General features: G+C 37.1%; 1 protein-coding gene across 1 annotated transcript in view; it reads left to right on the top strand.

The window, feature by feature from the left end:
* Positions 1-10,766, top strand: part of MGAM (maltase-glucoamylase (alpha-glucosidase)) — a 73,474-nt gene that overhangs the window by 3,060 nt on the left and 59,648 nt on the right. The window contains exons 3-6 of the mRNA XM_008582964.1: positions 7,038-7,158; positions 8,146-8,255; positions 8,801-8,952; positions 9,467-9,638. Of these exons, the coding sequence (XP_008581186.1) occupies positions 7,038-7,158; positions 8,146-8,255; positions 8,801-8,952; positions 9,467-9,638 (555 nt within the window). The remainder of the gene's footprint in view (positions 1-7,037; positions 7,159-8,145; positions 8,256-8,800; positions 8,953-9,466; positions 9,639-10,766) is intronic.

Below are 10,766 nucleotides of genomic sequence, written 5' to 3' on the forward strand. Positions count from 1 at the left end.
GAATTGGTAGTGTAGACACTGGGCAAGAGCATGGTGGGGGAGTCAAGGCACTGGATTCTCATCCTGGCTTTCCTTCTGAAAAACTCTGTGACTTGATCACTAAGTCACGTTTCCTTGCAGACCGTCAAATCCTTATCAATGAAATGTGACAGTGTGTTCTCAGATAAATTTATTCATTAAACAAATGACTAGTGAACGTTGTACTAAACTCTTTGGTTTAAAAAGATTTTAGAATAGTGATCTCTAAGGTCCTGGCATTGTTCTCTGAAAATTCACTATAGTCTGACTTGGGGAATGCCTGGATCATGGGAATGGCAGAGATTGCCCATTTAAACAAATGTGTGATCAAAAGTCTTTGCTATCAGACCTCACCTTGAGATAAAAGGAAATGGTCGAGTTGACTTTCAAAACCTGATTCGAGATGTATATATATACTATAAAATAGTCTATTATTAAGACATTTCACTAAGATGAGATTAATTTTATTCATTCACTTTTGTTCAAACTTGCTGCACATAAAAATAGCTAGAGACCCTGTCTTAAGTGACCATGGCAGAATGGTTAAGCTGACAGCAGTTTGCAAATAGTGTTTTCTTCAGATAATAATACTAATGGCAATCCTTATGATATTTGAGAGGTTCTCATATTTTTTATTCAGAAACTGTCATAATTTATAGCAAATACATTTGGTGATTATCTATGTATCACTTATTTATTTGGCTTATGACATCTTTTTCCAAATTCCAGTTTCTTATCAATGTGTTTATAAGAGATTAAGTTTTATACTTTACCAATAAGGATATTGCATTTTGCTAAGATTATTATGAGTCTCTACCCTTAAAATCCCTCTCTGTTTACACACCATCAGTCAAGAGCCATTATGTGGTGCTAGGAGGAGCAGTGAGCAGTAAAGTACCAGATACAGTCTTCAGTTTATGTTTCACACTTTGAATTGGTAGTGTAGACACTGGGCAAGAGCATGGTGGGGGAGTCAAGGCACTGGATTCTCATCCTGGCTTTCCTTCTGAAAAACTCTGTGACTTGATCACTAAGTCACGTTTCCTTGCAGACCGTCAAATCCTTATCAATGAAATGTGACAGTGTGTTCTCAGATAAATTTATTCATTAAACAAATGACTAGTGAACGTTGTACTAAACTCTTTGGTTTAAAAAGATTTTAGAATAGTGATCTCTAAGGTCCTGGCATTGTTCTCTGAAAATTCACTATAGTCTGACTTGGGGAATGCCTGGATCATGGGAATGGCAGAGATTGCCCATTTAAACAAATGTGTGATCAAAAGTCTTTGCTATCAGACCTCACCTTGAGATAAAAGGAAATGGTCGAGTTGACTTTCAAAACCTGATTCGAGATGTATATATATACTATAAAATAGTCTATTATTAAGACATTTCACTAAGATGAGATTAATTTTTTTTTTTCCTTTTTTGTCTTTTTTTCGTGTCCGGCAATGGACTGCAACCCTCAGTGTCGCGCCATTACCGGACCAGGACCGGCAACGGGATCGCAACCCTTGGTGCTGCGCCCGCCCCTCGCTCAGCCAGTGAGCGGGAACCGGTCTGTATGTGGGATCCGAACCCTCGGCAGGAGCGCTGCCGCACTCCCAAGCGGCCCACTGTAGCAGTGCGCCACCGGGCCGGCCCAAGATGAGATTAATTTTATTCATTCACTTTTGTTCAAACTTGCTGCACATAAAAATAGCTAGAGAACATTCTGGTGAATAGAAGGTGGTTTGGAATTATTTTATCATCAAGTATTTTCAACTTCTAAAATCTTTGCTTCTATTTGAAAATGGGATGCTTTCCCTCATTCTCCTGGTTGCCCCTTTATGGAGGTTTTCTGGTTCCAACTTCATCTTCACAACGTCATGTTGTGCTTTTACTAAATTTCCCAGGTGGTTCTGACAGGAACCACAGNTTATTTTATCATCAAGTATTTTCAACTTCTAAAATCTTTGCTTCTATTTGAAAATGGGATGCTTTCCCTCATTCTCCTGGTTGCCCCTTTATGGAGGTTTTCTGGTTCCACCTTCATGTTCACAACGTCATGTTGTGCTTTTACTAAATTTCCCAGGTGGTTCTGACAGGAACCACAGTTTGAGATTTCTGGAGTGAGATGTGTCTGATACAAAGGGCAAAGTTGTACATTTTTCAGAAGTTCTCTAGGTTATTATGTTGAAAGAGATTTTGATGAAAATATGGAGTGTTTTCAGTCTGTCTTTTCATATTATTAAGCATGATTATTATAGTCTTCTTGGTAATTCAATATATGGAAGCTTAGAATGTAATGTTTAATTTGGAACCCTCCCAAAAGAAAGCGAAATTGAGAAGACAGGCAGTTTTTAAATTATTCTTACCTTGGTTTTGATTTTCTTTCTACATAGCACTTAACTTCTTTGAAATAATTATTAATAAGTATTTAAGTTATAAAAAGTTATAAAAGAGTATATAACCATTATCCAGCTTCAAAAGTAAAATGTTATTTGTAGAGATGAAGTCCCCGTGTACCCCTGATGAGTAAATTTTCCCTCCATCCCCTTTAGAGATAACCACACTTGTGAAGTTGGTATGTATCATGCATTCCTTGTACCTTTACTACTTACATATATACTTGTAAAGAATAGGTATATACTCCTATAACCAAAATGCAATTTTGTAATTTTTTTTCACTAAACATTGTGAGATTTATCAATGTTGATATGTATCTCTAGTTTATTTATGCTCACTTTAAAATGACATATCAAAATCATCCTTTCTCTGGTTAATGGAAATTTAGTTTTTCTCCAATATCTTACACCTAGAACAATTCTAGAGTGAGTATTCCTGTGTATGTTTTTACTTGTGTATGTGTGATTTGGGATATATATCTTCAAGTTTACTAGCTTTTATTAAATTGATGTCCAAAGTGGCTGTGCTAATTTAAAAACAGCATCCTCAATAACATTTGGAATTAACAGCCTTTTTAAATTTTGCCATTTGAGGTTATAAACTAGTATCCCATTGTGCATTTAGTGCTGATTTTCATGAATGCTAGTGAAGGTGAACATCTTTCAGTTATTGCTTTTCTGCGAATTTCTTTTCTGCTCCATTTCATATTGAGATGTTTTCTATCTTTTGATCTGTACAAGCTTCTCATTTGTTTCTTCACTGGATTCTAGATCCTAATTCTTATTTTTGTCATATATGTTGCAAACATCTACTGTTATGAGGCTTTGATCACCTATTTTATGCTGTCTTGATGAACAGGTTTTACATTTTCATGGAGTCAAGCTTATCAACCTTTGTGGTTTGTGTTTTGGTGTTTATATATTCCTATATTACATCATATTTCAAAATTTAAAAAGATTAAAGGCCTAAATGCAAAATGAAAGTTCCAAAAGGATCTAATATAGTAATAATTGACTTATTTATTATAAATTTTTCTATAAATTTTCTTGGATTTCTACATAGACAATATCATGTCTGGAAATAATGATTATTTATCTTCATTCTTTTCAGTCTTATAAATGTTTTTCTTTTCTTGTTCTATTGTAATTTTTTTTTCCAGCGGTTATATTTTATTTTATTTTTTGTCCTATTCTATTATTAGAACCTCTAATATATTTTTAAGTTATAAGCAGTCATAGGTATGGGTCACTTAGTCTTTTTTTCTGATTTTAAAGGAAATGCTTCTATCATGTCATCATTTATTTAGTAAGATGCTTATTGTAGTTTTTGGTGGATACCCATTATTAAACTAAGGAAATTTCTTTTTTATTACTAGTTTGCTAAGAATTTTATCATGCATAGTTGATGAATTTAAATGATTATGTGGTATACTTCTTTTAATAAGTTATAGTGATGAACTACACAAATAGATTTTCTAATATGAAGGGATTCTTGTATTTCTGGGAGAAACAAGACTTGGTCATTATTTTATATGTTGATGATTTCTGTTGTTTATGCTGATTGTGTTTTTCTTTTATTCTTTTGCATTTATGTTCATGGATAAGACTGGGCTTTAGTTTTTTTTTTTTTTTCTTTCATGTCTGCTTTTGTTATAAAATACTTCCTTTTTGTTTCTTTCTCTCTTTAAAGCATTAAGAACCATTGGGAATTGGAGGAGGGTAAGATTTGGGTAGAGCAGAGTTTGATTGGGTCTTAAACAGTGTCTTCAGGATCTGCTTTCTCTGTGTCTCTGAGTTCAATCCAGTTCTCTCCTGTGTTGGTGCAAGGGCCTAAATATATACATTATATAAAAAGTAAAACATCTTTACATATTTTTGTGTACTTTATCTATCAATTACTGCAGGAGTTCTTTAAAAATATTTTACCTTGTGATCGTTTAAAATTTTTTCTGTATAAATTTTGAGTCTTTATTGTTAGTTGCATACCAAGTTTGAACTGGATATCTTCCTGGAGGATTAAAACTTTTATTATCATGTAGTGACTCTGTGTCTCCCTATTAATAAATTTTTACTTAAAGCCTATTTTTCCAATATTAGTATGGCTGTACTAGCTTTTGGTTATCATTCCTCTCACATATTTGTGTTCCCCTTTTACCTGCAGTGTTTTTGTGAGTTTAAGCTTTGGATGTATCACCTATAAGAATCTTTCTAATGGATTTAGTTCTTTATATGTAATCTATCTTTGTCTTTTAATTATTTAAACCACATGATAACAGATATGACACATTTTTTCTAAGGTCCCATTTTGTGCTTTTTGTTTGCTCTGATTTTTATGTACTGCTTTCACTCCACCCCCCTGCTCCCATCAATATGTTTTCTTTCCTTATATTTTGGAAGGAGGATTTCCACACTCCCCCCACCCCAGTTTTTCCCTCAGTACTGTATTGGTATTTATACATTCCATATTATTTTAGCAGGTTCTCTTACATGTTAATTCTCATATGCAACTTAAAGGAGCATTTTGTGTCTTCAGTCTTATTCCCTTTGTGTTCCTTCATCGTATTCATGTCATCATTTTTCATAGCTTTTAAAACTACTTTCCTAGGTTTCTTATGCTTTCTACTCCCTTTTTTACATGGATCTTACTCTGCTTCTCATCCCGCTTTTCCTCCTAATTGCTTAGCTCTCCAGGTGGCCAACAGAGAGTGTTTACTTTCCTTGACACTTTGGCCGCTCTGATCTTTGCCCTTCCCAGTTCAGTGAAAAAAATTTTAAGCTCTGGGCAGTGTCCAGAAGCCATTCTGCTTAACACCCTTTTCAACACCCCTGTCTTTCTTATTAGTTATGCTGTGGTTTCATCAGAGTGGATTTTGAAAGGAAATAACAAAAACAAAGCTGCTGATTGAAGTTGAGTTCACAGTGAAAGCTGATCCCACAGCAAGAGAAACCACATAGGGACATTGTTTTTCTCCCTTAATATTGACTATTAATGAAAAAAAAGCATTTGATTAAATTTAATTGTTCATATAGCTAAGTAGAATTTTTTTTTCTCATCATGGGCAAGGCATTGCTCTATCTTCCTGAAAAATGTGCTTAGAAATATTCAACCCAGACATTAGGAAATAGAAAATGGACAGCAAGAGAATGAAGTTTAGGGCTTGCCTTCCCAATAGCTTAGTAAACTTAGGTTACTAAGGTTGTATATATGTCACTTCATTGTATATGATTGTATATATGTCACTTCACCTCTGTGAACGTTTTTCTCTGAGTTTTTTTTTTTTTTTTTTTTTTTTTTTTGTCTTTTTCATGACTGGTAAGGGGATCACAACCCTTGGTGTGGTGTTGCCCTCACCACGCTCAGCCAGTGAGTGCACCGGCTGTTCCTATATAGGATCCGAACCCACGGCAGGAGCGTTGCTGCACTCCCAGCACCACACTCTCCCGAGTGCGCCATGGGCTCAGCCCTGAGTTCTTCATCTGTAAATGGTGCGGCAGGATGTATTAGTTATCTCTTGCTGTATAACAAATTATCCCCAAACTTAATGGTTTAGCACAACACACATTATCTTCTCACAGCTTCTATAGTCAGAATTCTGGCTGTGGCTTAGGTGGGTGCCTGGATCTCAGAGTTCCTGCAGTGAAGGTGAATGTGGAGCTTTTCAAGCTCACTCATGTGATTGTTGGCAGGACTCAGCTCCATGGAGGTTGCTGGACAGAGAACGTCATTTCCTTCCTGGATACTAGCTGGAGACCTCTCTCAGTACCTTGCCATGTGGGCCCCTCCACAATATGACAGCTCGCTTTTCCCGGAGCCAGAACTCCAACAGAGAAAGTGAAAGAGAGCAAGCAAGACAGAAGGCACAATCTTTCTGTGATCTAATCTTGAAAGTAACAACCCAATATTTTCTCCAGTTTCTGTTAGTTGCAAGTCATTAGGTCTAGCCCATACTCAACAGGAGAGATTTCTTTGTCCTTTTTTTTTGTATTTAACATGTGGCCCAAGTTAGTTGGTGTGAGAAAGGGATTCTATTCATTTTAGTCTCCACTTGATTCAGTCACTAGTTGTGGTATAAGGCAGGCATGTTTCTTAAGTAGGAATTAGAATCTATTTGGATATCAAGGAAGGATTACTTTCTGCCTTGGGAGGAGTTGAGAGATTGTATATATGTCACATGCCACATATGTGTCACACACACATATGTAATACATATATTTAAAAGTCAAAGCAAAACTGGTTTGATTTGAAACGTTCTGAATAAAGTTGATTGTGAAGTCTTTTTTTGTTTTTAAATGTCAAAGCCAATATAAATGAAGCTCCATTTGGAATTTTAAATTATTGGTTATATAACTATATTACAATTTAGAATATTTAAATATGTTTATCAGTTTTATTGTGATGAAATGTATGGAATGTGTTATACTGCTACATAGCAAGGACACTGGCCGGAAACACTGGTTGTGAGTAGAAGCTCTGCCATTGCTTGGGATAGAGCTCAGTTTCTCCAAACATCAATTCCCTTATTTGTAAAATGAAGTTAATGATACCACAATCTCAAATTAGATGTTTTGTGCTGTATAAATGATAGTGTTCTACAACCAAATGGAGTTACTTTGACCAACCTCTTATTTTAGGCCACCTGTGACCAGCGTGGCTGCTGCTGGGTACCTCAGGAAGCTACAAGTGTCCCTTCGTGCTACTATTCCAAAAATAATGGGTACCAAATGGAGGGTGATCTTGTAGACACGAATGCAGGTAAGCCAGACTCTGCCACGAGGCAGGAGGTCCAGACCCTGTGGAGGTTGGCTTTGAATCCCTGGAGAAGAGCTGTGTCAGCATGTTGCAGGGCCACACTGCTGCATGTGACAGAAGGTGGACCCTGCTCTAATCAAAGACTAGAATCTATTTTGGCATCAAGGAAAAATCACTCTTTGCCTTGGGAGTTCAGAGATCATGTTCTATTATGTACCTTTGTGGCCGGGGCAATCTTCATGACCTTTTTTGGTCCTCAAGTTTATCAGTTTTAAAATGGAGAATTTGAACTCAGTAACCTCTGGCACTACTTACAAATCCAATTTTATGTAATTTTTTTGAAGTGGAAATAATTCCAATGTTATGAGCATGAAAGTTATATAGTCAATTTCATCATTCATAGACCGAACATCCCCTCTTCCCTAAAATGCAGATCATAGGAATGAACATTTTGGGGCTAACAGAAGGTGACACTTTGGGGAGGCTCTTAGGATAACAAAGAGGCGTGTTCCTCTTCCAGATGCTGTTGGCCTCATTGGCTGTTCTAATAAGGTCTCAACTCTCCCTGTTTTACCATTTAATTAAGAAGATGGCATCAATCTATATGATCACCTGTAATGTAATATGAAAATAACTGAGAAGGAATAATGTGTATATACTACTGGGGGCTGAGAACGTAAAGGATATCTGATTAACACAGAATAACTGAGTGGCCGGTGGAATGAGAGTTAAGCCATTTGGTGGAAGTTTTTAATCAGATTTTGTGGAAGAAAGGCATAGGTTTTTAGATAAGGTAATGATAGTACATAGCTTCAGGATCTGGGCCAACACAGTGTGTGTGTATGACGGGGTATGTATCTGTCTCTTTGCTTCTTTTGGGAAATAAAAGCTTTGCATCAGCCACTTTGACATAAAGCTTAATTTTTATGTGGCTACTACTTGTGAATTTACAGAGCCAGCTGTGAAAACCTTTTTCCTCCTACCTCTTAGGATTCACAGCCCAGTTGAGAGGTCTGCCTTTTTCATCCCTGTTTGGAAATGATGTTGACAATGTCCTTCTCACAGCAGAATACCAGACATCCAACCGTTTCCACTTTAAGGTTGTAGTTTGTTAATTTTAAAAAAATCTTTTTGAGAGGCTCTTGTTTCCTACCTGATGACTGCAGTTACTGCAAAACAGAAACTTTTGCTAATGGAGGTATTTTTCTCTGCTGTCATTACTCTTATTTAGCACCTGTATGTTGAAGGCTTCTATAGCCTGCTTTCAGTGTGATAACTTTCTAAATATATATTATAGAGTTTACTGGCAAGTTTTGGCTTTCATTTATTTGCCCTAGATATCATGTGAAATGTAATAGGGGAAAAATTATCACAGCTTTGAATATTCTAGGGATAATCTATCTCTGCAGACTTGCAGTATATATCTATACCTAAAGACTAACTTATGTCCAAATGCTAAACTTTTGAATTTGGTAACATAATGCATACATCTACCTTAGACGTAATGCCGGCTCAATCAGTGCCTGAGCTTCTGTACCATAAGCACAGATATTGGGAAGTGCTGGTGTTGGTGGGGATACTTCTGTTTTTTGAAAAACAGAAAAGTTTTTATTTTGGCTTTCTTTCTATTTATCCCTCTGCACAGTTTACGGATGAAACCAAGGACAGGTATGAAGTGCCCCATGAACATGTGCAACCCTTCACTGGGAATGCTGCTTCTTCCTTGACCTATGAAGTTGAGGTCTCCAAACAGCCATTTAGCATCAAAGTGATCAGAAGAAGCAACAGTCGTGTTCTGTAAGTTTGGGAAGCCTATCTGTGGATCAGAGTAGAAAGGTTACACAGAAGGGAGGTCTGAAGGCTGAGGAAGGGTGCATTTCAATAATGTTCCCAAAGGTCGTGGGCCTACTGTTGGTGACCAGACTCTATCTCCAAATGTGTGTTTTTTTCTGACTTACTTCCTCTTTTTTCTTGTTGTTTGCACCTGTTTTTCTTTTTCTTTTTCTCTTTCTTTCCGCCATCTATCTAACTACTTGCCTAACAGTAAATAGTTACTAAACGTCTACTGTCATGTAAGCGTAGTGTTCTGGCCATGTAGTAGGATGTCTGGGGGACAAATAGAGAAAGGTACCACATGGTTACCTGCCTTCAAGGAGTCATGGTCTCTCTGCATCCATGGAAAAATGTCACCAGAGGGCAAGTGGGACTGATTAAATGATAAATTAGATATTTTGAAAAGAGCACTTTTTAAAGCAATTGTGTTCTCTTCACCCCACTTGCTCCCGTCCCTGTGTTCTCCACCTGTGTCTAGGTTTGACTCAAGCATCGGACCCCTCCTGTTTGCCGATCAGTTCCTGCAGCTCTCCATCCGACTGCCTAGTGCTAACGTGTATGGTCTGGGGGAACACGTGCACCGACAGTACCGGCATGACATGAATTGGAAGACCTGGCCCATATTTAACAGGGACACAACCCCCAATGGGGTAAGCTTTCAGATGGGCCCCTCCGTGCAATATCATAGCTCTTTCCTGAAGGTCACCTACAGTACAATGTAGGGTTAAGAGTAAGATTCTAGGGTGAAACTGCCTGGGTTTGAATTCTGGCTCTGTGCTTACCAGGCATGTGGTTCTGGGCAAATTACTTACCTCTTCTGGGTTTGAATTCTGGCTCTGTGCTTACCAGGCATGTGGTTCTGGGCAAATTACTTACCTCTCTGCATCTTCAGTTCCTCATCTGTAAAGTGATGATAATGTACTTATTTTACAGGGTTGTGATGAGGATTAAATGAACTGATAAACTAATAAAAATTGATAAAATTGTAAAGCACCTAAAAGAATGCCTGCAGCATAGAAAGTGCTCAATAAATGTCAAGTACTTTAAACTATGTTTCCCTTTTGAGCTAACCAGTTGTGGAGAAAGTGTTATTAATACCTGTACTCTGAGCAAAAGTTGATGATGAGTCTCCACATTTTCAGGTTAACCTTTAAAAAATCACTGATTTACCAAGTTTGTCAGCAAAATAGGATAAACTCTAAGCCAAAACAATGTATAAATCATTTTTTGTGTAAAGAATGGTGGAGGTAGTGAAAGAATAGACAGTTTTGTTGTTATTGTTTTGCTCTTTTTAAATTTGCTTTTGTTTCTTTTGACTGTAAAAACTTGAAACAACATTGTTTTCTAGGTTTAGCAATACAGTACTGCAGGGGCTTTTCTGATTAAGCAGAACTGGTGGCTGGATGAAAGATCATAGCAATAATGTACTAAGCAACTATTTTTATGTATCATTTCTATTTAGCAAGAGACAGCAGAAAACCATAAGAATAATTTCCTTATTTAAAAGACAAAACCGAGATGACTCAGAGAAGCCAAATTAATAGCTCAAGGTAAAATTGTTTGTAAGTAACAGAGAAAAGATGTAATTCCCACTCTATCTAATTTAAAGCCCATACTCTCTGCTATACATAGGCCTATCAGAAAAGCAGAGAAGGGCCTGCCCGTGGCTCACTCGGGAGAGTGCGGTGCTGATAACACCAAGGCCCCGGGTTCGGATCCCATATAGGGATGGCCGGTTAGCTCACTGGGTGAGCGTGGTGCTGACAACACCAAGTCAA

The sequence above is a fragment of the Galeopterus variegatus genome, unplaced genomic scaffold (assembly GCF_000696425.1).
Source record: "Galeopterus variegatus unplaced genomic scaffold, G_variegatus-3.0.2 Scaffold2774, whole genome shotgun sequence".
NCBI lineage: Eukaryota > Metazoa > Chordata > Mammalia > Dermoptera > Cynocephalidae > Galeopterus > Galeopterus variegatus.